General features: G+C 37.4%; 4 protein-coding genes across 4 annotated transcripts; all 4 read right to left on the reverse strand.

The window, feature by feature from the left end:
- Positions 1-892: 892 nt before the first annotated feature.
- LOC122418362 (uncharacterized protein K02A2.6-like) lies at positions 893-8,050 on the reverse strand. The gene is made up of 3 exons (XM_043432521.1): positions 7,834-8,050; positions 6,840-7,395; positions 893-1,148 (listed from the first exon to the last, which is right to left on the reverse strand). The coding sequence occupies exons 1-3, from the start codon at positions 8,048-8,050 to the stop codon at positions 893-895; spliced, it is 1,029 nt and encodes a 342-aa protein (XP_043288456.1).
- LOC122418364 (uncharacterized) lies at positions 5,987-10,107 on the reverse strand. The gene has a single exon (XM_043432524.1). It carries the CDS (start codon positions 10,105-10,107, stop codon positions 8,635-8,637), a length of 1,473 nt encoding a protein of 490 aa, XP_043288459.1. The 3' UTR covers positions 5,987-8,634.
- On the reverse strand, positions 8,055-8,504 carry LOC122418363 (uncharacterized protein K02A2.6-like). Its single transcript, XM_043432522.1, has one exon. It carries the CDS (start codon positions 8,502-8,504, stop codon positions 8,055-8,057), a length of 450 nt encoding a protein of 149 aa, XP_043288457.1.
- Positions 10,108-11,246: 1,139 nt separating the features above from the next.
- Positions 11,247-13,305, reverse strand: LOC122417886 (uncharacterized). Its single transcript, XM_043431760.1, has 2 exons — positions 12,726-13,305; positions 11,247-12,585 (listed from the first exon to the last, which is right to left on the reverse strand). The coding sequence occupies exons 1-2, from the start codon at positions 12,780-12,782 to the stop codon at positions 12,268-12,270; spliced, it is 375 nt and encodes a 124-aa protein (XP_043287695.1). The 5' UTR covers positions 12,783-13,305; the 3' UTR covers positions 11,247-12,267.
- Between the last annotated feature and the right edge of the window lie 6,059 nt (positions 13,306-19,364).

Genomic DNA, 19,364 nt, shown 5'->3' on the forward strand with positions numbered 1-19,364 from the left:
TATCGTCGAATACACTCCCTTGAGTGGTGGGGTAAAAAAATTAGTATAAGATCATTGTTACGAGTTGACTAAACATCAGTCGCGATGGACTTTATCGTGGATCTACAAGGTTTCAAGGGACCCACCAACGACTTTATCCTCAAAGAAATATCAATTATTCGTGCTAACGACAAAAATGCTGAACCTCTTACATTATTCTTCGAATCGCCATATGCATGGCATACTCTACCAGCTAAATATAAGACAATGAACAAATGGTTGGAACGAAACTATCATGGAATATCATGGGACTATGGAAATCTACCATATGATACAACAAAAGTTATAATTCAAACCACCTTACAACGAGCCCGAGTAATATATGTGAAAGGATGTGAAAAATCTTTGTGGCTGAAAAGTTTGTTGGATCTATCAACGGAGATTATCGATTTAGAGACTCTGGACTGTCCATCGCTGCAGAAGTTGCCAAAAGTTCACGTCAATTGTCCCCACCACCACCACCACCACCGCCGAAATGAAAATTCAAAATATAACTGTGCGAATGAAAATGTGAAATCTCTAAGGAGTTGGTTATATGTATATCTAACATTATGTGAACGTGGGATTCTTCAATGAAAAATAAAACATTTTTTTCGATGATAATATGTGACTTTTCTTCGTTTTTATTATCAACTCCCTTCTCATCAGCGTAGCATACAATATTATGATTATTAAGATTATTCACAACGATGATACACTTCTTCTCCTGTTTTCACTCTGAAGATTTTGCAATATGTTTAAACTCAATTTTACTCTACTTGTCGGCAAATGTTTCCATATAGAGTTCCCTTGAACGAGCTGCCTCCAACAATTGTTTGAATCCCTCCACATCCTGGTCAAAAGCCTCGGCAAGTCATCCAGGTAGAAAGACTGAGAACTCGCCTCCGATGTCAGCGACGTATCGTTTGCCAAATTTGGTTTTCACCGATCGAATATTGTGGATTGGATAATCTGTTTTAACTTCAAGCTCGATCAACTTCTTCCACGGTAGATTCTCCAATGTGGCAACTTTGTTCAGAGATTTGAAGTCCATTTTCTTTTTTTTCGAAAAGTTAAAAAAATTGTGAGCGAGAGTGAGATTAACGTCCAACTCGGAGCTGATGTACAGGCTGAATGACAAAGCTCTCGATTCCCTTTTTCATTTTCAAAATCATCCATTTCCGCTCCCCCTCCACCTTCTCGATGCGCAGGTTCAAACATATCACCAAACTTCCACCTCCACATCTCGCACCCATCGTTATCATAATACGGCTCGGGAAAACAGGTTTTTTTTCCACTTTCTTGGATTTTCTTCTTTGTCTCCATTTATATACTTTTCCCTACAAAGATATTGACTTGAGCTCAGTTAGACTCTTCACTCTCTTCTCTACATTTTCTACAATTTCGACGTAGAGGTGCAGGACCATCTATATGATTGCCCACCGAATTGGTATTCCAATGTTCTTAGCATCGACGAAAAAATTTAATTTCACTGTCAGATTTGTAATATTCCGGCAAACGCTCCCACAATATGTCGGTAAAGTCGCTGAAATATTTCTTAAACATTGTTGGCGATATTATTTGAAGTTCTTCAGACGATATTTCACTAGGATCTCGAATGCGATAAACCACATATATATTCATAAGTTCTTCCATCATGTAACACTTTTCACAATTGCGACGTATAGGCCATGGAGCATCAATATGAGTTCGTACCCATGGAGGATTAAAATGATCTTGACACCAATGATATGACTGCACCTCACTATCATTTTGCAAATGTTCAGGCAATCGATCCCACAGAACGGGAATATATTTATTATAATATTTTACAAGCAAAGCCTTGAGAATCCATTCAAGTTCATTTTTTATCAGTAACCACGGCTCTTTTGACGGATGGACTGCATACATACTTGCACATCTATCCATTTTGAAATCTACTTTGGAAATGATTATTCTATGAAAAAAACGATACATAAAATGCATTTTCTATTCATTCATACTGATCTATCCATCCCTCTCTTACACTTACCATCTTTCTAACTATCCCTCTCTTTTTCACACCTCCCTTCCCCCTCCCGCCGAACCTACAGACAGGTCAACTGAACGCACGGGGACCCTCGGTTGCGGGGGGAACACGCTATAGTAAGAGAGCTATGGGGATTCTGGATCAAGTGGAGGGGCCGAGGGGGGAAGCCGCGCGGGGTCCCCCCGCACCGCTTCCCCCCTCGCCTCCACTTGGTCCAGAATCCCCATAGCTCTCTTATACTACTCTCATTGTCGTCAACTAAAACGTGGTTACATATGTACCGACCACTCGTCAGCAAGCTGCTGCGACTCAGGAGGTCAGAGCCTCCCGAGGGTCACGTTTCGTTCATGAGACTTAAAAAGCTCCCTCACATAGGTTAGAGCCGATGTGAGAATTTTTATCCATAAAATATCTCCTCTTATGGAGATATACATCTAAATGGATTCAAAATTTTGAAACTCACGATTCCTTCGTTTCCGATGTTTCTTCCTCTTCTTCCTCTTTAACAAACTTTCCAATTTCCGTATCCTCTTCTCTAAAATATCTTCTCCATCCTTATTTCCTTGATGATTTTCCATTTATATTGATTGGAAAAAAATTTTTTATGTGACTCTTCTTTGACACAAAGAAGAAGAATGAGCATCAAGAGTCGGAATCATATATTGTTACATCATGATCAGCACCCTTTGACATAATAAATTTCTATTAAATACAAAATAAAAGAAAATGTAATACACCAAAATAGGTCTTCTATAAAGCCAAATATCATATCAATGAACCCCTTTTGAATAACAATTACGTTCGTCCCATCTGGACGTAACACATAAAAATTATCAGAGCAAGGGGAAAGAGTTGGCCTAACGCAATAACACTAGAGTCACTACACACTATTACTATAGTCCCCTCTTGCGCATCCTTCGAAGCAACTGAGTCATACGCGCTGCACGCATCACACAAACCATAGGGCAATCCTTATCACACAGTGTGGCACGCGCATGGCAAGACTAAGAATATGAACAGAAAAACAAAAAGAAGATTTCTCAGAAAAGCCATAAAAATGGCATTACTAAAGCCACGAGTATCTTCTTTTCAAGGCCCTGGATAATGGGTCAACCTTGGAAACTCCAAGCTCACCCCTCAAGGCACAAAAGTCACGCGATCCCGATTTAGCAAACCAATCAGAAGAACAAGTAGCAGATGGGAGAAACCCTATAAAACGGGACATTCGGACACTGGAAAAGCAGTGTCGTCGTCGAAATCTTTTATACCGTTACTATGCCCGACTAGTTTGTGAAAAACAAAGGAAAAGAACTTAGTCAGAATTTTCGATTAGTTCTTTACTGAAATCCGGACATAGATAGTTTTTAAGAAATAAACTCAAGTTAATCTCACTGTCTTAGATATAAAGCAGATTTCCAAAATATATCACGCAATCAGTTAAATAAAATAATAACTATTTTAATCTAACTCGGACCGAGAATTTGTAATTGCTCTAAACCTACGACGACGCTTTGAACTCGGACCATTGTATCGGAACTCAAGAGGGAACAACCAGTACCTTCTAATAAAGAATCACACCAAGTAGGCTAGAAAGAAAAATCTAGTGAGTACTCCTTTATTCAAACCAAACCTCATCGCATCACCTCAAAAGGGCTCATCTGCATGCCTTCGGGGTTTAAATCAACCTAACTCACAAAAAGAAATATCATTCTTGCGCTCCCATACTCAACAGATGTGGCTCTCGTCCCTGAGTAAAGGACTTAAGTGTCTTGACCTGAAAGAAGAGTCAATCCCGTGTCGCGTACACCCCTTACTAATTCAAAATCTTCTACGGGGACGTAACAATATCTGATGTAGGACGGCTGTGAAAAATCGCTGTTTTTTGTCTTTAAAGATGTGGTATATTTGACACTGAGACGATGATACTACAGAATGATCTGAAGGAAGAGGCGCGAAATACAATCTACATCTATTTTATAACTGCGTTATAAAAATAATCTTTTAATGAAAAATAATATCGAATTTTTCGATGCGTTGTCCAGATAACTCTCGTTAATCAAGTTTCTCTCATAAGCTAGACTGAAGTATCCCTCTACATCAGCCTCAGCAATAATAAACCTATCCTCAAAATCTCTGGAGTTCCCGTAGCGCGGACTCTCGGATCGACTCGGCGACGTCTCGATCCCATAGCCCGTGAACGGTGAATTGCCTATTTCCTTGGATGCCTTGATTCTCGGAGCGACTCAGCGACGTCTCGATCCCATAATCCAAGGTCCGCACCTAACCTCTAAAAAATTTCCGGCTTTCCGTTGCACGGAGTTCTCGGATCGATTCGGTGACGTCTCGATCCCATAACACGTGGACGGGAAGTTACCTCTACCCTGTAGATGCTCGGACTCTCGGAAAGATTCGGCGACGTTTCGATCCCATAGCCCGCGCTCTATTTCCTACCTTTTCACATTTTTATTTCTTTCTTATTGTTGAGGAGGATTAAAATTTGTCCAATTATTAAAAATTAAATTCTCATTTGAAAAACATTGTCCGAAGTGGTCCAGGCAGGGAGATCTAGACCCATTTAGAAAATTACAATCCAAGAAGCGATAGGTAGAATTTGAGTTGTATGGAATCAAACGAAATTGAAAATTTGTAAAAGCGAAAAATACTCTTGGATTTATCGGAAAAATCGAGTCTAACGAATTATAGCACGAAATATTGAATCGAGAGGTTTTGAAGTTTGAGGCGTATCGAAAGATTAGAATAAACGCTACCATTAAATTTAAGACAGATTTTTTTTTTATTACTATTTTTGTACAATTGAATTTCCGAAAATTGAGAAATTAAAAATTATCTCAGACAGAGAATTTGAGACGTTTTCGGGTCTTTCGGGTCTTTTTCTCGCCAGATCCGATTAAACAAAGCAAGACAGTTTAAAAAACAAACAAAAACACAAAATTGTTTTAGAATCAGCGAGCCAAAGCGCAAAATTTCTTTTATTTTTGTCAGAATTCGGTCAAATAATTAAATAAAATTGATTATTTTATTTTTTACTAAAAAACACAGTGTCCGCGTTTCCTGCATACCTGCTCCTTATTATTTAGGTTGCTCGAACCGACGCGTAGCGGCATTCTGGCCAGGTCGGCGAGAGCGTTTCGTTACAATATGGATTATAAATAATGGAAAATGCTACAAAAAGTCAGCGGTGGCCCATTTGTGAATGGCATAAGAATTTATGTTTTCAAAATGCATGTGTTAAAAATGAGCAAATGTGTTGGTCTTGACGCACTTCATACTTTTCTTTTCTTCGGTTGGACCTTGCGGTGGGTACATGCAGCCTTCAAAAATTTTCTACATCAACATGTGTGCATCAACTTTTTATCTCTGGATATAGTAAAAATAATGCTTCAAAAAGTCATTGGAAGCCCATTATTCAATAAAATAAAAATTTCTAGCTTCTGAATCCAATTTATGAGGGATTCAGATCTACCTCATAACCGATTAAATCAAAATACTACTAAAAGGTACTCTATGTGAATTTTTTCAGGTTTTTAACGTCATAATTTTAGAAAATACTTTTTTTCCAAATGGATATATCTCGAAAACTTGAAGTGACTAAAAAAAAATGTTTTCACATAAAAGTTGTAGCCCATTATTCAATAAAATAAAAATTTCCAGCTTCTAAATCCAATTTATGAGGGATTCAGATGTACCTCATAACCGATTAAATCAAAATACTACTAAAAGGTACTCTATGTGAATTTTTTCAGGTTTTTAACGTCATAATTTTAGAAAATACTTTTTTTCCAAATGGATATTGTGGTGTCTGAGATGGTAATATTAATCGGAGAATAATAATGCACACGACACGATTGCGAGGTGGAAATATCTATATATTCTGTACAAACTTAGTAACACGTTTTAACTATACATAGCGGAGTACGACGTTACTTGATGGGGCTCCCGAGGAGGTCTGCCTAATCGGAGTACCAGATAGAGAGAGAAAGGAGAAACTCTGATTACCAGAGGGCAGCACTAAACGGTGTGCTTCGCAAAGACTCTACATCCCTCCACACCAGATTATTGTTAATACAATTAATCAACACAATTATATACCAGTCTTCATTCACGATTACAATTTGTATTTCCTTACGATTATTTCGTATCGCTCACGATTACATTTTCGTATTCGCTACAATCATATTCACTTAATATTCGTGTTGAAGTACATGGAAAAATTCGATGCTTCACTATACTATTTCTCTTACAAATCCAAAATTTGTCTCGGTTTCCTAATTCTCGATGACCTACGCACTGATTGTGCATTTATGGTCGCAGGTATTATCTGCTCTTCGGTATCTTTTTTTTGATTAACTGTTTCCGTGATATGTTCTGAATCGGCTGGAAAACCAGCAACTTCTTTTTTTCCTTCTGGTGTTATTTCCGTTACTGTCTCCTCCTTGTCCACTATACAATGTTTAATCTGATCGGAATGACGCTTGTGAATCTTATTATCGTCTGTTTTTACTGCAAAAGTGACTGGGGACAATTTTTCTGTTACTTCCGCCTTTTCCCACAAATTCTTCGCGTAATTCTATATCATTGTTACGTCTCCTTTATTACACACAAATCGCCTATTCCCTGGAAACACACGTTTTTGGCTTAATTGCTTATTTTCTATATATTTCCTAAGATCTGGTCTAACCAGATCTAGTCTTGTACGGCAATGGGACACAAAAAATCTGCGTGAATCCTATGATTCGGGCCTTCAGGCCATTTCCATGAATGTAAAACTGACCTTGGTGGATTGTCGGACCATTTTAAACACGAGATACACGATTTCGTGACATTTTCAATCTCTCTGTCGATATTTGGCCACCAAATATAAGAGCGAGCCAGTGCCTTCATTTTTACCACCCCCATATGACTAACATGTAGCTCTTGTAGCAGTTCCTCTCGCATGGATGGAGGAATTACTACTCGGTGTCCCCATAACAGACACCCTTCTTCAATAGTAAATTCCAATTTTCGACTATAAAAGGCACTGAACTCCTCACCCATTTTATCTGGCCAACCTTTCAAAACAAACTCACAGATGCGTTTTAAAATTGGATCTTGCATTGTCTCTCTTGCTACACGCTCTGTATCTAACGTCTTAACTTCATCAATAACGTAATTCAAATACGTATAATCTTCATTTTCCTTAAATTTCGATTCGTCGATTGGCAAAGGAATGCGCGACAGGCTATCAGCTCGACTATTATCGATTCCTTTCACGTGCTTGATTTCGAAGTGATACGCAGACAAAAATACCGCCCACCGCTGTACTCTAGTAGCGGCCATTTGAGGGTATCCTTTTTTAGAGCCAAAAATGTAAATAAGAGGCTTGTGATCGGTTTCTAAAATAAATTCTCTACCATATACGTACTGGTGGAATTTTTTTACTCCGAATACAAGACTCAAAGCTTCCTTGTCTAGTTGAGAATAATTTTTCTCTGCTTTCGTTAACGCTCTTGACGCGAAAGCGATTGGCTTCTCACTTTTGTCTGCGTATACATGTGACAAAACTGCACCAACACCAAATGGTGATGCATCACTTGAAATCTTTATTGGCAATTTAGCGTCATAATGTACCAATACTTCCGATGACGTCAAACAACGTTTTGCTTCCTTAAATGCTTTGTCCTGTTAACACTTCCATTGCCAAGCAACATTTTTCTGCAACAGATAATGCAACGGATTTAACAGTTGAGCATAATTCTTAATAAATTTAGAATAATAATTAATCATACCCAAGAACGCTCTTAGTTGGGTTATGTTCGTTGGAGCAGGAGCATCAACTATCGCTTTTATTTTATCCGTCGCGGCATGTATACCTGTACCATCAAGGATATAGCCTAAAAACTGAATTTTCTCGCTGCCGAAAATACATTTACTTTTGTTTGCGGTCAATCCACAATCCCTTAATCGGCAGAGAACGTCGCTTAATCTTTTGTTGTGAATTGCCATTGTGTTACCACTTATCATCAATATCGTCAAAGTAACACACAACGCCTTCAAGACCTTGTAATATCTTTTCCATTTCGCGTTGGAATAACCCTGGAGCAGATGCCACACCAAAAAAAAGTCGTTTGTATCTAAACAATCCTTTGTGAGTCGAAATAGTGACCAGCGGTTTCGATTGATCGTCCAGCTCCACTTGCTGGTAAGCTTGCGATAAGTCTATTTTCGAAAAATATTTTCCCCCATTTAGACTCGACAATAAATCCTGAATTCTCGGAACTGGATAACGATCGATTTTAATTTTCTGATTGATCGTCACTTTGAAATCCCCGCAAATTCTGATTTCCCCATTCGTTTTGGGTACAGGAACAATCGGGGTTGCCCAGTCACTATTCTCGACTTCATATATGATATCTTCTTTGATTAAACGTTCCAATTCTTTTTCGACCTTTTCCTTCATCGAATACGGCAACGGTCTCGCCTTACAAAATACTGGCTGTACTTCTTCTTTCAAATGTAATTTGAAACTTCCCCCTGTATATCTTCCCAATTTTGAAGAGAAAACCGAGTCGAAATTACGAATAATATCATCAATATTTTTTTTTACTTTGGCTTAATATCATTCCAATACGAGAATTCTCATTACTGTTAGTAAATCTCTCTACTGGTATTCCTAAGGCACAAATCCACGCTCGGCCCACTAGAGGAGGACCATCACCGGGCAAAACAAACAGTGGAAGTTTCAATTTCTTATTTTGATACTCTACTTCTACGTTTAATACTCCCAATGGCTCAATTTTATGCCCCGGGTGTGTCTTAAACCTTCGTTGTGTCTTATCGAGCGGCACTGTGCTCCACTCTCGTCTGTTGACAAATTCTTCTTCAGAAATAACCGAAATTTCGGACCCTGAGTCAACATGAAATTCAATTTCTTTGTTTTGCACCTTAATTCCGATTCTCCAGGGGGCAATAAATTGAATTGTTTCATTTTTCATCGCCGGTTTAACGTTACCCTCATTTAAATGAAAAAGTGTATCAAAATTCTCTTCCTTCTCACTTGTGTTCCATATAAAATTTTGTCTATTTTCTCCGTTCTTATTAATCTTGTCGGACTTTCCTTTTTCATTATTTTCTTTTTTAACTTTACACATTCGTACCAAATGACCCGGCTTCTGACAATTACGACATTTTAAACTACGATACCGACACGCCGTTGTTGGATGATTTGATCTGCCGCAGCACCAACATTTGACGCTGGATTCCCTGGTAGATGACTTTTTCGATCCTTTTCCCACAAAGTTGATTGAATCGACTTGGCCTTTCGACGACGCTCCCATTTCAGCCACATCCTTCGTGGCCATCTCCATCGTTTGAGCCAGTTCCACTGCACGGGCATACGTCAAATCGTGCTCGCTAAGCAGTCTCTTTTTGATACGTTCGTTTTTTACTCCCCAAACGAACTGATCTCGCAAATGCGATTCCAAGCTGCTGCCGAATTCACAGTATGTTGATAACCTTTTTAAATTTGCCAAAAACTCCATAATACTATCAGTGTCTTTTTGCGAACATTCTTTAAATTTGTAACGTTCAGCAATCACACTCGGTTTTGGTTGTAAATGATTTTTCATAATTTCATTTAACTCCTTCAGCGACTTATTTGCGGGCAAGCACGGTGTGCACAAGCTGCGCAGCAAGGCATAGCCCTCGCTGCCAATTAATGTGAGGAAAAGCGCTACTCCTTTTTCCGAAGCAATATCATTAGCTATGTAGTACTGTTCAAACCTCTCGATCCAGTGGTTCCAGTCGTCTTTCAAGCTATACTCTTGCAAATTACCGACTCGTCCAGTAATGAGCAGTTGACTCCTGTCGCTTTGAACCCCGGAATCGCCTGTCTGAGCCTCAGTACTACGGTTCGCTGCACTTTCCTTTGACTGCTGTTGCAAAAATTGTAGCCGTTGCTGAATTAGCTGCTTATTCTTCTCCTCCACCGCCGCTTTTTCCTTTTTTAATTGCACGAGTGCTGCTTCATACTTTTCCCGCAATTGTTCTATTGAGTCCGCCATTCTCTTGTCGAGGCACTTTCACAAACACGTGTTACTCACTGATCGATTTAAATCTATGCGATCGTATCACCTTACTCGCCGCACTCCGTTTCTTTTAATCCTCGTCGCCACTGTGGTGTCTGAGATGGTAATATTAATCGGAGAATAATAATGCACACGACACGATTGCGAGGTGGAAATATCTATATATTCTGTACAAACTTAGTAACACGTTTTAACTATTAGTCCAGTCAAAATGCAGGAATGGAGCAACTTTCGAGGGGAAATCTGCAAACTTGATCTAAGACTAATTTGATGACGCTGAATCGAATGGTGTAAATTATTTTGCGATCAACCCCCGGCAACATTGAGAAAATTAGGGTTAAAAGTTTAAAACGCTTATAACTCGAAAACTATCAAATTGATTAAAAAAATACTTGTACCATCGTTTTCGGGTGATAAAAATACGTAAGAAAGCACCCTGTTAATTTTCGATAACTAAAGAATTAATGGTTAAATAGTAAAAAACAACAGTGCGCTCGGGGTGAAAACCTCGAAACTTCGAAGGCTTCAAAACATATTAAATTTGTAGATAACTCGGGTTCTTTCTATTCTACGCGTTTCAGGAGGGTTTAATTGAACTTTGCAGAAAAAAATTATTTTTTTATACATTGTTTAAATATGGAAAAAATGCAATTGAATATTGAGAAAATACGCGTTGAGAACCGCTTTTAGAAACAGACGCACTGTATGCTTTGCCGTTCGCACTTATAGAGAGGTCCTCTCTATCATCCGGCGCATGCGTTAAAATGCGGTAGGCTCGGAAACACAAGTACGTAGAGTCTGTGTGAGTATGTGTGCATTTTGTTTTGGTTTTCTGTAGCACTCAAAACTGAAACGTCTACACGCGAACGATTTGAGCAACTGACGAACTCGGGAACGCACAGATACCCATTCAGCATTATTTTCTGAAATGTTGAAAAAAGGCATTCAAATAATTAAATGAATATTTTATGATATTTTAAATCATTATATTTTATTTACTATCAATATAGAGTAATAACGAATAATACAATAAAATAATTTATATCACGCGGTACGTAAATGGACGCTTTTGCGTACGCTTCGCGTACACAAAACCCCCATTTCCGCACCTCGTAATATAAAATTTCGTATAACACGCGTACGAAAAACTTTTTCGTCCTAGTGTTATAATGTACTATTATTATCTATTTAAAAAAATGTTATACTATAATGATGATTTATTGTAGTATCTACAATAATTATATATATCAGACACTCTGTACTATTTTGTGGCCATGACCGCTATTTTTGAATATATATCAGAACCGCTATTTTTATTTTTATTTTTTTATGCAATAGGATCTTCTGGAAGAAATATATAAATACAGATGATTTCCGCACATTTAAAGAATTACAACTTTTTCAAAAAATCAGGTTTTACAAAGTTTGGAAATGTTTAAAAGTTTATTCAGAAGTTTGTCATAATTTCCACGCATGACAATGTAACAATTTCATCCTATTTTGGCTTAGAAAAAGATAGGAAGAGATTTCCAATCCTGCTAAAATAGAATTGTACAAAAATTTCAGCTCTTCAAAAACTAGCAAATGAAAATATTAAAATTAGTATAAATATTCCTTGTATGATACGATGGAACTAAAAGAATTATATGATAGGTATATGATAGGACTAGAAGAATTAGCAAAATTATTTTACGTTTTACATTTTATATAACTAATGAATAAGACTTCATGACTCTGATTGCAACAGAGGAAACTCAAACTTTAGTCTTCATTTGTCAATTCTTATCAATTTTTTTTTTAAACCTCAGACTCCCTTTTAATGAATTTTCATTATTTGGGAAGCCTCATCATCGGCTTTGAACTGAAAATGTAAATAAAATTGAAGACATGAAACCATTTTTTGTTTTTTTTTTACTAATGAACGGATCGGGGCATTCCAAAGTTTTTTATTCGTGCATTGATTCTCTATAATTCGTCAACTGGACTGATTAGCGTTATTTTAAAAATTTTTGTTTTAGGAACAAAATACCAAAAAAAATCGATTTTTCACATTTCAATGTTGATACAAAAAAGGAAATAGGGAAGTGGTAATTTCAGAGCCATTTTTTTGGCCTCAATAAGCAAAAAAATCTGCAATTACATATTATAAAAATTATATTCGATTTCCATATCTTCTTCTTCTTCTTCGCCCTCACTTCCGTTTATCTCATCGTAATTATCAGGATCATCAGGATGTAATTCAGCAGCTATATTGAGGAATTCGCTGACTGGTAGTCTCTCGTCATCTTCATTTTGCTCTCCAGCAATATTTCCCATTTCATTTCTGATGCTATTGACGGCAACATTAGAGCATGATTGACCTTCACAATGCTTGCATAGCTGAGTGCACGGTAATCCCGATTTTCGGCAAGTGCAACGAGCAGTTTTGCAGTCTCCAGTACACGAACATGATACCTGCAACATAGATATTCAGGAAAATTGATGAAAACATAAACATAGTACATTTCGTGTGAATACTTTACAACGTTTAGTTAATGCACCGTCAGATTATTTTTAATATTTAAATATCTGTTTAAACATTTTGATGAACTCACCAGTGTCAACAAATTGTCAGGCGCTGAATTCTCAGGGTTCATAACAGGTACCATCATGGTGCTCGTTCGTCTCCAGCCCCAGTCTTCTGGATTTAATTCATTGCTCAACCACGATTGTATCTGGTAAAAAGTGCGTTTGACATGTTCACGCAGGACAGGTTGTGTTGGTGGCAATTGTGCTAATCGAATTTCTACGGAGGCATGAACAGCTAATGTTGTAAATTTCTGATATCGAGCATCACTGAGCGATTGGTCCGAATTTTTAAAGCTATATAAATGAGCAATTATTTGTTCCGCGGATTTACATAAACTTTCAATTGTACTCTCAGCATTGTAAAACGTTTGTACAATATTCTGTAGATCTGAATTTTTTTTAAGAATAGAAAAGAGGCTTTTCTTTCCTTTTCCATATATGGCACTTGTCGTGTCACAACCAGAAAATGCGTGAGCAAATAAAATAAACGGTTTCAAATCAGCGTGATCGTCTGTTGCATATAAAGTATCTTTTTTAGAATTTGGCGTGATTTTATAAAAAAAAATACGACTGCAATGTGTTAAAGCAATCAATAAAACCAGCAAATCGGTGTCATTACCAACAACTGCCACCTCACGACCTGTCTTTTGTCTCTGCTCAATCGCGGCTCTTGCAATGAGTGCATCCGCATCTTCCTGTGCAACTTTGACGTTTATGCCACGTGCACTCAAATATTGGGAGAGTAACTGTATCAATTTCATTTTGTTAAGTGTACTTGATAAAAATCTTGTCTGGCTCAAAGTGACAAGTGTACTCTCGGTGAAATCTACATTCGGTGCCATATTTCGTTGACGTCGGCGATACCTCTCATAAGATTTTATACCAATATGGTCATTGCTATAGCCATCAAAGACTACCCAAGAATTTTCTCCGTACTTACTGATGATATGTGAGTGATACACTTCACATATGACTCCAAACGATGCTCCATGTGACCAACTCATGCTGTGCAGTAAAAATCCTCCATCAATTACGAAGGTCACATTGCGTAAAATATTTTCTGTTTGGAGAACATAAGGTTTCAATATTTTATACAACTCGGACTTCGCTGTTTTTCTCATCAGACCCAACTCATCGAACAATGATAAAGAATAGGGCGACAGTTCGAACTCAAACGCTTTTCGCGTCTGTGCTTCGTTTCCATGAAACAAAACGGAAATCCGCTGAAACAGTAGAGTAGAGTCTACTGAGCTAAAAGTTTCATTACTGACGTGGGTCCCCACTTTGACTGCTGCCAGATTTTTTACTTTATTGGACGAAGACAATGAAATTTTGGCCACAGTTTTCCCTACCATCCATGCCATACCGTGTTTTCCTTTCTCAAATGCCAAATGACAATCGGTAGTTGTTGCACCGACAAGTCCGGTTGACAGAGAAAACAAAGAAGTTCGATGTTTAAAAGGACCGTGTTCTTCAAACCAAAATATAAACTTCTTGATGTCCTCATTATCTCGCTGAATGCGGTAGTTGGCTAGATCAACGTGTTGAGCACTAGTTATCGATTCAATGCCACAATAATCCTCTAAACACTCAATAATTAAGAACGACGATGGCATGACTGACAAAAATCTCGCAACAACACTCGGTGTAACGCCTCTGCCGTGCTTGAGCTCTATGCCAAAAAATCTGTTCAAGGTTTGCTCAATCGTCATGTCCGTCCACACACCGCACCAAGCTTTGTCAGACCTTCGCACTGTAAAATTCCCATCCGTTGTAAATCTCCGATATTCTTCATCAGTCATTGTCACCTCTAGGTTGACCATATCTTGGAGATAAATTTGAGCGCTTTTTGCGTAATTAAAATGGCCTGCAGCGTGGAAAATTGGCAACATATTACGAACACTTTGAAGGTGTAAATTCCAGTTACCTGAGCGTTCGGCTTCTATAAATTGTAATGCGATAACAATGCACTCAAAATATTGCACCCATAGCTGTGAAGTAGGTCCTCGATTTTTTAAAATGGTCAACTGTGCGATCAATTCCGATGTCATCATAGCGATTGAAGTTTCTACTTGACAGTCACCGATAGTCGGAGGTTCTGTGCTCCATCTTTGCAGAAAAGATTTCACATCTCTCTCGTATTGTGTGCGCACTTCATCTTCGGTTTCACGGCAAATCATCATTCCCAGAGCAGTAAATGTCAATATATGAGCACGTATCGCGCGAGCATAAGCGTGTCCCGTTAACATTTTTTTTACCGATGCTGGAGCATATGCAACTGCCCAAACGTCTTCGAGTCCGCTACCATCCATTATATGACCAATGGAGCCCAAATAAGACATGAGCAAGTGAAATCCGCCAAGGCGTACTACAACATCATCGAGCTCGCCTTCAGAAGCTGCAACTATCTCACGAGCTTTATGGTACAGTGGTTGATCGAATGTGACAAAACATGTTTTCTGATTAACACGTCGAGCATCAGCTAAAGCCGTACGTAAAGCTGTATTAATGGTACTCATATTGGAAGGGGGATGATTGATAAAGGGTAGACAAACAACTTTGGAAACGTTGTAAGTTGAATCAGCCGTCAAAACCTCCATAAAACCTCTCCAACTCGGTACATTCTCTATATCACAGTGCTTCGCCCATAGATATGTTGAGTACGCTGCTGGCAGTACGGGCGAATTTGTAGAAAACAGTTTTGCCGTGTCGGTGTATACAATGTTATCTAATCCGTTGCAATGGGCTGTCCATGGAATGGTTCGGATTATGCTCTGTGATGCTATCGTTGCAGATGATACATTCGACGCATTTTTCAATTTCTTGGTTCGACCTTCATAGCTTACATTTTCCTCCGGCGAGTATATAGCTATTCCTCCTAAACAATGATATGTGTTGTAGCCATCTAAAGTTCCAACATTGTGGTCGGTGTTGTCAAAGACATGCTGGACGCAAATGTTTTCCTCGAATACAAATTTCGGTGGGTCCATAATGACTGACGCTTCGTATTGCTGAAGTTGATAATATGAAACACAAGCACCCAATTTATGGAGGAGATCGATTATCAACTTTGATCCACACTTTCGATGAATATAAATTCCCAAGGCTAGCTGCAGATGAGAAGTAAAACCGGAACGCCGAACAAGAGATAATATGGAATGCGCTATCGCGCTACGTTGCACGAAATATCGTTCGTCGTGATCTTCTGTAAGGTTCAGTAAATCTGGTACAATTAGTGTATCAATAAAAGTACGAAGCAGTGGAGGAATGTCTTGTTGGACTGAAGAAAGGAATCTACCAGCAGGCGGGTAAACATCGTGTTCATAAACATGACTTTCAATATCTTTCCGGATAATTTGTGCTGCAGCGTTCACTAACGCTTCTTTCTGATTTTTTTTAAGAGAATTGGGATCAGTGTACCAGTCTCCACATAATTTTGTTGTACTAAAGCATTTGTAGAAAATTAAAGTATCGGTGCCTCGTTTCTTCAAAATGTAGATATCCCCACCATAATGGTCCATCAACATCCGAAACATTCTGTCATACGTCGTTTTTCCCCTCATGACACGGTCTAATTCCGCCGCCGTAAATTTTCCTTTTTGTGATTTTTCTATGTACTCTGTAACTTGTCGAAATGCCGACTGTACTTCCGCTTCTCTCTCTGCACTAGCTGAGTTGTCACATGGGATTTTCGAAAACATCTTTTGGCATTTATGATGGTATCGTGCACCCACAGCAACTAAAGATACGACATCGTTTAATCGATTCATCACTTCGATAGCTATGGAATCGCCTCGCAGTTTGGCTATATCAAGAAGCTTTTCCTTTATGTAATTATTCTGCACCATGTGGCTTTGCTGGTGATTACGATCCCATGGCATACCACATATCAAGCACAATTCACGGAAATTAAATTCATTTTGCGCAGTTACTGAGTCCGAGGTCTTCGATGATGTAAAAGATGGCGCAGAACAAGATGCCTTCAAAGATTTCAGTTTTGCTGCTTTTGCAGCCACACTTTTAATTGACGCCATCAAATACCACTTACGGCAGGTGCTATGAACGACTAGCGAGTCGTTATTGGTCCATATCTCCCATTTTTTATCACCTAATTCTCGACTTTTCGTAATGAATGATTTAAGACCCCTCGATCCAACTTTGTCAATTTGCGATGTAGCCATGTTCAGTGGCTCGTCGCATATAGTGCATGTTATAGGTGGATCCATTTTCAGGGGATGCTGAAAAAATTGAAAAGATTTGTCTAATTACTGTTAACGAACAGTATTACAATTTTCATTTATTTTACTCTAATAAGGATAAAAATTAGGAATGGTATTGAAAAAAGAGTAAAAACGAATTAGAAATGTCGATTTCATTTCTTTTCGAGTAATCAGATTTAGTTTCTATACATTGATCTTTACTTCATAATAATTGTATAGAGTATCATAATTATTCTTCAAAATACGCATAAAAATATACGAGTCGTTTAACCAAAAACTGAACAAAAGTCGCATGTCTTTTGGAAAAAGTATGCCACTTGTGGCTTCGTTTGATTTTTTGCTTTTTTTTTCATCGCGCTCCTCGAAGTTACAGCAGCTCGAAATTTTGAATTGTTGACTTTTTGCGTGAAAATATCAACCCTTTGATTAATTTTTCTAAACACATAATGACGTTATTTTTAGATGGGAAAATGCGACTTCTGATTAAAATATATCCATATTCTCTGGACCCAAGAAGATTCCATAGAAGATATCATAATTCAAAAATCACTTAGTGTGTTTTTTGTATCATTGTACATTTTTAATTTTTTTTCGGATATGTGAAATTTTTTTACAGTAGCATTTTATTATATTGTTTTGAAATTTTTTAAAATTAACCGTAACAAGACCAAGTCGAAAATTATCTTATGAGCTATTGACTTGTGTTATATGGTTCCACATCAATCTTCAATTGAAATTTATCGGAGTCATATTCAATCGAAAATTGATGTGGTAGGCCGCATTACACTAGTCAATAACTCAACACAATTTTTAATTTGATTTTGTTGTGATCGATTTATACAAATTTTCTAAATAACAATCAAATTCTATCGTAAAGATATTTGACCTTTCCGTAAAAGATATTTTCAAAAAATTTAAATATGATGAAATAGTAGTACAAGTGATTTTTCAGTTATAGTGTCTTTTCCGAAATCTTCTTTGGACCAGAAAATATGGAGTATATTTTTATCAGCAACGAAAATTTTTCCACTAGAAAATTACTTCATTGGATGTTTCGAAAAATGACTCGGAAATTCGACATTTTCAACAGAAAAAGTCAAGTGTAAACGTTTCTAGTGCAATAACTTCAAAAGAAATTCATAAAAATTATTATAAAAAATGAAGCGAGTTCCCGGGTGGCATGTATTATGAAAAAGAATTTACAGTAACGTATGAGTCAGACCACCTAAGACAATTTTATGCGGTGCTTGACGGAATCAAACATGCACAGATTTAGCCAAAAATATTGAATCCCTTCGGATTTTCCAACAGACATAAAATCGAATATCATCACGAGAAACAGTGATCGGATTATTCAACTAGCAGACTATCGAAAAACGAAAAAAAATCGCTTGTCAATTTTATAAAACAGGCTTTTGAGTGGAGAAGTCAAACTTTTTTTGCTTCTCTATTTCTATTTCTACGACTTTTTTGTGCTCAGTACGTCATTTTGAAAAACATTTTTATAATTTTTTCACCTCACAGAAGCACTTTTGCCGAAAATATATGGGAATTTCTGATCGGTATATAAATTTGAAATGAAGAGTCGTACTGACTTGAAACGCTTCTCATATTTCTTCATCGATTTCCTTCACACATTTTATCCACTTCGATTTATTTGAAGGGAAATGGTTCATTCAGCGTTATCAAAAAATATATTGATTTTAAACACTTCAGAGAACGTGTCGTACGGGAAAGATGAAGGCGGTGCCCATTCAAAACACTTTATTAACTTTTTTTTCGAATTCTCAGGGAATACTAAGTACGTTTTAAAGAATGTATTAATAACTATTTTTTTATACAAAAAAGTTATTCATCATATATATTTTCCGTAGACTGAAAACATGAAATATTTAATTTGTTTGTATTGAAAACACATTTTTGAAGATGTCCTTGTTATTCCTCGAGAATTTTCGAGCGCTTCAATTTATCGTTTACAGCACTTGTTTCAACGTTTTTGAAATGAAGACATTGTGGTTGGTTTAAACAAATTTTTGACATGCGAGTCTACATTCAATGATTTTCGGGTGCAATTAAAATCGCCGTAACAGAAATAGAAAAGTGCAATGAAGCTAAAATTGCTTATTTCAAAAGCCTGTCCGTTAAATTGACTACCCATTATTTTTAGTTAAAATATTCTTTTTTGTCTGATTGGAAAACCAAAATGTCTGCCTGATACTTTTGGGCAAGTGGCTAAAAACAACTATTGCGAAAAAAAATTCTAGACTACAAAGAAAAATAATCAAAATAGACGATAAAAATTTAACTTACCTCAGTGGATGTTTTCTCACAAAAGATGAAAAGTTCACTAAAAGATTATTGCAAATAAAATAAAAATTATAACTGCACACTTTCGTCTAGACGAACGTTATATTCAAATGAGTTTTTCACTCCGTCACGTCATGT

This window comes from Venturia canescens, chromosome 11, assembly GCF_019457755.1.
Source record: "Venturia canescens isolate UGA chromosome 11, ASM1945775v1, whole genome shotgun sequence".
NCBI lineage: Eukaryota > Metazoa > Arthropoda > Insecta > Hymenoptera > Ichneumonidae > Venturia > Venturia canescens.

What these genes read in the sequence shown, in the direction of transcription:
- LOC122418362 (XM_043432521.1), bottom strand. Translation starts at nt 8,050, where the DNA reads ATGGCAATTCACAACAAAAGATTAAGCGACGTTCTCTGCCGATTAAGG. An exon ending in CCAACTAAGAGCGTTCTTGG is followed by an intron (nt 7,396 to 7,833) that starts GTATGATTAATT and finishes GCTCTAAAAAAG; the next exon opens with GATACCCTCAAATGGCCGCT. An exon ending in TGGTCCGACAATCCACCAAG is followed by an intron (nt 1,149 to 6,839) that starts GTCAGTTTTACA and finishes TTTGTCATTCAG; the next exon opens with CCTGTACATCAGCTCCGAGT.
- LOC122418363 (XM_043432522.1), bottom strand. Translation starts at nt 8,504, where the DNA reads ATGAAGGAAAAGGTCGAAAAAGAATTGGAACGTTTAATCAAAGAAGAT.
- LOC122418364 (XM_043432524.1), bottom strand. Translation starts at nt 10,107, where the DNA reads ATGGCGGACTCAATAGAACAATTGCGGGAAAAGTATGAAGCAGCACTC.
- LOC122417886 (XM_043431760.1), bottom strand. Translation starts at nt 12,782, where the DNA reads ATGATGGTACCTGTTATGAACCCTGAGAATTCAGCGCCTGACAATTTG. An exon ending in CTGACAATTTGTTGACACTG is followed by an intron (nt 12,586 to 12,725) that starts GTGAGTTCATCA and finishes TCTATGTTGCAG; the next exon opens with GTATCATGTTCGTGTACTGG.